This window comes from Gadus chalcogrammus, chromosome 7 (assembly GCF_026213295.1).
Source record: "Gadus chalcogrammus isolate NIFS_2021 chromosome 7, NIFS_Gcha_1.0, whole genome shotgun sequence".
In the NCBI taxonomy this organism is placed as follows: Eukaryota; Metazoa; Chordata; class Actinopteri; order Gadiformes; family Gadidae; genus Gadus; species Gadus chalcogrammus.
The window spans coordinates 17,186,207-17,192,937 of record NC_079418.1 but is presented as its reverse complement, the minus strand read 5'-3'; the positions used below and the strand labels follow the sequence as shown (position 1 = coordinate 17,192,937).

At 42.1% G+C, this 6,731-nt stretch overlaps 1 protein-coding gene across 1 annotated transcript; it reads left to right on the top strand.

The window, feature by feature from the left end:
• Positions 1–217: 217 nt before the first annotated feature.
• On the top strand, positions 218–3,805 carry LOC130385770 (15-hydroxyprostaglandin dehydrogenase [NAD(+)]-like). Its single transcript, XM_056594458.1, has 7 exons — positions 218–365; positions 490–613; positions 722–828; positions 928–1,024; positions 1,992–2,068; positions 2,287–2,450; positions 2,548–3,805. The coding sequence occupies exons 1-7, from the start codon at positions 273–275 to the stop codon at positions 2,660–2,662; spliced, it is 777 nt and encodes a 258-aa protein (XP_056450433.1). The 5' UTR covers positions 218–272; the 3' UTR covers positions 2,663–3,805.
• The last annotated feature ends 2,926 nt before the right edge of the window (positions 3,806–6,731 follow it).

Genomic DNA, 6,731 nt, shown 5'->3' with positions numbered 1-6,731 from the left:
CCCATTTACCACAGGTTTCTTTAGTTCTTCTTAATATTCTGTTTAAACCCGAACGCATTGTGTGTGTGTGTGTGTGTGTGTGTGTGTGTGTGTGTGTGTGTGTGTGTGTGTGTGTGTGTGTGTGTGTGCGTGCGTGCGTGCGTGCCTATGTGTGACAGTGGGAGGAGTCGGGTAGGTACGTTGACTTTAGACTTTTTATATAGCCAAAGCTTTCCGCGTTGCTTTTCTTCTGTAGCTGCCTGTAGGGAAGTGAAGAAGAGTGTGTAATCCAAATGGCGTTAGAGGGCAGAACGGCGATGGTGACTGGTGCAGCGCAGGGGATAGGAAGAAGTATTTCTGAGATTCTTCTTAAAAACGGTGCCAAGGTAAAGTTTTACTTGCAACGCGAATTTAACTGCGATTGGGACATTCTGCATGTTGTTCAAGTAAGATCGAGAAGGCTTTTTACCGTAAAGTGATAAACGGAGACTATTAATTTATTTTTATCAGGTTGCACTGTTGGATGTCGCTGAAGCTACTGGGACCACCTTGAAGAAGTCCCTGGATGGGCAATATGGACCGGAGCGCACACTGTTCATCCCCTGTGACGTTCAATCCCAGCAGCAGTTTAAAGGTCCGAATACAGAAACCTACATATATTTTGGCTATGTGTGTGATTCAATGTAGAACATCAAAGGTCATGACTGGATATGGTCATTGTTTTTTGTTTGGTTTTAAATAGCTGCCCTGCAGAAAGCTGTAGAGACATTTGGACATGTTGATATTTTCTGCAACAACGCGGGCATCGCCAATGAAAATGATTGGGAGAAGGCAGTCTCCATTAATCTGGTAAACCCAAGAGATATCATTTTTAATACGTTTCTATTTATTTGAAAGAGATGCGTGTATTGCTGTGGTGCTTGCTTGTAAGACTACCCCTATCCCTAGATGGGCGTTGTGAGAGGATCTTACCTGGCTCTGGAACACATGAACAAACTGAGCGGAGGTCAGGGAGGAGTGATAATCAACATCGCGTCCCTAGCAGGTACAGGCCCAAAAACGCCACTGTAAAGTGAGCACTAATACCAGTAAAGACTTTTTGTGTGTGTGTGTGTGTGTCCGTGTGTGTGTGCGTGTGTGTGTGTGTGCGTGTGTGTATGTGGGGCGTGTAGGTTAAGGGTTTACTCTGTAAACATTAATCTATTTATTCATGCTGAATGTCAACATTCTGATTCTGTGTGTGAGTGAGATAATGTGACCCACCCCTTGCTATCGAGGTAGAGTTAGTATCATATTCGATTGGCTATTCATATGATATTCAACCTGAATAACCAATCATTAACTATTGTTTACTATGGGACAGAACACGTGTTTGGGTTGGTTTGACCCAAGAGCTTGGTTTTACCATTTCACCCAGAATGCTGGGTTGTGTAAGAATGCTGGGTTGTTTATTTGACCCAACCTATAGCCCTTTCCAAGCACTATAAGATGGACCTTCTCCAGATTATACCCAGGCGGGCTGCTGTATGTGCCGACACAAGTTTACACTTTCCAGGCCCCTTTTATCTTCACGCATATATTTCGATTTCTAACTTCTTTCTGCTTCACTCTTCTGTTGGTATATCAGATAGGTCTAAATAAATTCAGTGTTGATATCACTGCTAAAAGAGTCAGCATCACAGAGTTTGAAACCTCGCCTGTGCTCTACGATGTGTTATAAACCAAACACTGGGACCACCGCTGCATACTTTCTGCACCCGTCCTCCCACTCGCTCCAACTAGGAGCCACCCCTCACCTAAAGTATCCAGCGTGTCTCCAACATGTTTGAACGCGCCTGTTGCCGCAAGATGCATAGCTAGATGCATATTGGTTTGTCTGAGGGGGAGAGATATTCAATCCTAAAATGTGGTTTTGTTGTATGCCCGCACGCGCGTGTGTGTGTGTGCGTGCGCGTGTGCGTGTGTGTGTGTGTGTGTGTGTGTGTGTGTGTGTGTGTGTGTGTGTGTTACAGGACTTGGTCCATTTCCAGGTGCACCCGTGTATACAGCAACCAAACATGGGGTGGTTGGATTCACAAGATCCATGGCGGTAAGCAATGTCCAAAGGATAGGGAGCTGGGGTTTGAACCAGAGCTTTTCCGAAATTGGTGATGTTACAAGCTAAGCATTCATCCTCTGGCTCGTTCATTGACCTAAATCACAAATTTACTACTTTACCTATATCAAATAGAGATCCCGACCTTTGGTTTGTTGAATTTAACAGATTGAACAACCTGGCCATTGTTTGTGTTCTCTTCGATGTTCCAGGCAACCTCCAAGATGTCAGGCTATGGTGTACGTTTTAACATGATTTGCCCTACCTTCGTTCAAACGGACATCATCAATTCCCTGACTTGCCCGGCAGCTCTTGGACAATTCGCCCACCTTGCAGATCCCACCAGAAAATTAATGGAACAGCATGGCGTTTTGGAGTGAGTTATTGCCTATTATGAGTCAACGTCGAATCCTCCTTAAATGTTAATAGCTTTTGAATGCCACCACATTTACAAATATGTTTTGATGTTCCAGTGTGTCTCGGGTGAGCGAAGGCTTCCTCCAGCTGCTGTTGGATGAAACCAAAGATGGCGAAGCTCTCGTTGTGGTCAGTAAAGGATCACAGTACTACACGTTTCCATCATTATAATGGCATTTCAGAAAATCATAGACATTTATGAAATCCAGAACCCCTTTGAAAGATACGCCTTCTGGATACCATCGATCTTTGTAATCTTGTGCTCAAACTATTTAAACTGTACTGAAGCCAAATCATGGTCTTAGATTTGAGGACCAGCATGATGCTTTAATGCTCTTGCAATCTCTTTCTTTTATAAGCCGTATATTTCACTTTTAAGCAATCACACGAGAGGGAGTGCTTCAGTAGAGATATTCAGTATAACAGTGTGATATTGCAGTTGTAGCATGAGTGTGATATTACAGTTGTACATGCACAATGTATTTGCTCACAGTAATAAGCGACACAAGAAAGATTTAAAGATTTATCTGCCAACCCAAAAAGTTCAGAAACTGGACTGGGAATGGGCTGTTGTTAATATTTTCCTGCACACTAGCTTGCTACTTTGATAGGTCATACCCGTATGCCAGCTATTTTATATAATCATTTGTCTGTATGGTTCCATTTATCTTTTGTGCCTATTCGTGCCTATTCAAATCTATTGTGATCCAGCATGATCAAACGGTATGATTCTTCATGTTAATAACAGAAACACATGTAAAGCGAAGTGATACCAGGTAACCTCAGCTAAAGTCCTTGTGCTGTTATACTTGTATCAGTTCCCATGGAAGGCCTCTCTTCCAAACAAATGAATTTTTCGGAACTAACTGTTGAAATGGTTAATTGCTATTAATAGCATTTAACATTATCAGAGGTAGTCATGACTTGCAAATTGAAAAGGCCTTAACTTCACCATATTTTAATAAACTATTTTATTTCAAAGTATATTTGAGATGTCCAAATAATGTGTCCATCAAGTTACACGATGGATAGATCAGTGTCCCTCAGGCTGGTGGTCGGCTGACCGAGCTGCTGGGCTAGAGTTCATCAATTGACATCTGGGTGGACACTTTTATTTCACAAGATGATACAATTTATGTCGGGGTCATGAAATAACTGATTTGCAAATGACCAACCCGTATCTCGTTTATCACCAGCAATTGTATCAAGTTTCTCTTGCAATGTTTATCCAAACACATGTTTATTGTTTTATTGTCTTGCTTGCTTTGAATAAACATACCTGTATCTCTCTTTCTGTTTACCTATCATTAAGTATTTTTACAAGAAGCAGAACATTTTCCATAGCAGAACCTTGACAAACCTGTCCAAATTCCAATGTTATTGGAGACTATGGATGATAATGAAACAACACGCGTATAGGATGTCCAATGTGCGATTGCACTAGATCCTAAGCTCCTATTGGTGGAACTTAAATTATATAATGGTATTGATACCTTTAGTGCTTAGATTATACAAAATATCAAACAAATGACTAAGTACTTTTTAATATTTAGTAATTACATACATTTTTTATCAACCACACATATTGCTGAAAGCTGTTTCTGTGACCACATACGCAAGTGCATAACATAATATACAATGGGTCAAGCTTCAGTTCTTTTTGGTGAACAACAAAAGAAAAACTGGATCTCTTTTAATACATTCAGTTTAGTTATTTTAAGTAGTTTTCTTAGGCAACAAGCAGGGTATTTTTTGTGTAGTTTCCTTAGTCTACAAGCAGGGTATTTTTTACACTATGCTTCATATTCAAAAGGGTTTTGCATCCACATGATAACGTTTCGATAACCGTCCTCGTGCACACGGAACCTAACGACTGAAAATGGTGTGTGAGGCCAATAGGTGGTGGTGTAACTTTTCTGCTCAAATATGCAAAGAAAAGGAAATACCTATTTTTTTTAATATTTGTGAAGAGCATGGGGTTCAGTATATGTAAACCCTTCCAGTGATGCACGTGAACATGGAGCCTCCTGGCTAGCGGTTGAAGAACGTCCACAGTAGGAAGGAGCTAATGGCCGAGCTGCTGACTGAACACAATTGTTTTTAAACAGACGTAATGTTTTTTCTATAATTACTGTTATAAATTGTACTGTAACTTCAGTGCCTTGCATATATTTTAACTGCATAGGAATCCACTGCATTCTGTGTCTATATTTAGTTAGTACATTCTTCCTAACATCTTTGGCATTCTACTTTACACAATGTTGCAGCAAAGTTCTTTATTAAAAGAAAATATAACTTATGCGATTTATTTTTGTATGTGAGGATAATGGCTGGTGGAAGCAGCCTCACCTGGCCCGAGTCATACTGATTGAACTCTGGGGGCTGGGTGAGGCTGCACACCTGTTGTGCCTTGAGTAACCAATCCGGGTCGGGTTACTTCATAAATACGACCTGGTTCATAAAGCATTGTACAATATATACAATAAACCACTTTTCAACATCATCATCCTGTGATCTGGTTATGGAGGAGAGGGGTGTGGGGTGTGGCCACCAACATTGCTACGGTATGCTTGTCACAAACGGAAATAAACGGAAAAATTTCAGTTTGAAAAAACAACAGTTTGAAGAAACATTCTTTCATACTGTTTACATGAGTCCTTCCAAAGCAACGATAAAGTTTATACAAGTAAATGTAAACAAAGAAAGGTCAAGATAACAAACTTTACTAAAAATAATAGAAACGGCCAAATTTCAGACCACATGCAAATATAACTAACTACGGGTTCCGATTCTGTTCCTGATTTGGATCGCTGGATCCCTCCATGGTGGTGACCATCTCTCAACCAGCCGTAACCCAGAAGCAGTAGACTGCTGCATGTGCCGCAGCCTCCTGTCCTCTCTCTCCACCTGTGAGTCTCTCTCTCCTCCTGTGAGTCTCTCTCTCCTCCTGTGAGTCTCTCTCTCCCCCTGTGAGTCTCTCTCTCCCCCTGTGAGTCTCTCTCTCCCCCTGTGAGTCTCTCTCCTCCTGTGAGTCTCTCTCCTCCTCTGAGTCTCTATCTCCCCCTGTGAGTCTCTCTCTCCTCCTGTGAGTCTCTCTCCTCCTGTGAGTCTCTCTCTCCCCCTGTGAGTCTCTCTCCTCCTGTGAGTTTCTCTCCCCCTCTGAGTCTCTCTCTCCCCCTGTGAGTCTCTCTCCCCCTGTGAGTCTCTCTCTCCCCCTGTGAGTCTCTCTCCCCCTGTGAGTCTCTCTCTCCCCCTGTGAGTCTCTCTCTCCTCCTGTGAGTCTCTCTCTCCCCCTGTGAGTCTCTCTCTCCCCCTGTGAGTCTCTCTCCTCCTGTGAGCTTCTCTCTCCTCCAGTGAGTCTCTCTCTCCTCGGCCCTGTGACTCTCTCTCACATAATAACATAACCGCATGTAGACTAATAGATTTATTCCCAGTAACGTAGGCCTATTTGATCAAGATACACTACAGTGATCCATACACTGCATCTATCTTTACAAAATCTATACGCCAACTAAAAACAAAACATAATACAGTCAAACGACCGTTTGACAGTTTGAGGGTTACTGGCCTTAAGCATTGCCCCAGTCATCTGGGATTCTGGTCTCTGAACCCTGCAAATATTTCGTCTACATGCTCAGAACGTGGCAAGATTTGGTGCACAAATTACCAAACCCTTTCGTGTTGGTGGAAAAGGTGTAAGAGAGGAAATACAGCAAGGATTTGGAGAATTAAAGATGGTTTGAATGAGAGGGATTATGTTGTGTTGGTCACGGTAGATCCATGTGGGTAGTTGAATATTTATTTTATAGCTTAGTAATGGTATGACACAAGGCCTTTATGTCATAGCTGATCATTGGGATAAGCACTGTGTTGCCACTTACTATACTCCAATTACGTTGAACATATCCCTGTATTGACTAAAGGCATCTCTCAGTTATCCCCCCTTGTCCTCATCCTTCTCAATGTTAGCCTGGGAACAGATTCCTTTTTTTGCCCAGAACACAAAGGCCACCCGAGAAGGACATTCCTCAGCCATTAGTTTAATTTCTTGTACAGTCTTGTTTTTGTCAATGCATATTGCCCCTGTATTTCTAACTTGTAGTTCAACTGACCTAACTTGTTTGAAAGGCTTATAACCCTGCCTCTTAACCCCACAATAATAACCTTCTTTCGTTGGGCGGAAGGCTACACCCTGTCCCCATAAAGGGGTATGTACTTCTCCAGAGCCAAACCACAGAAT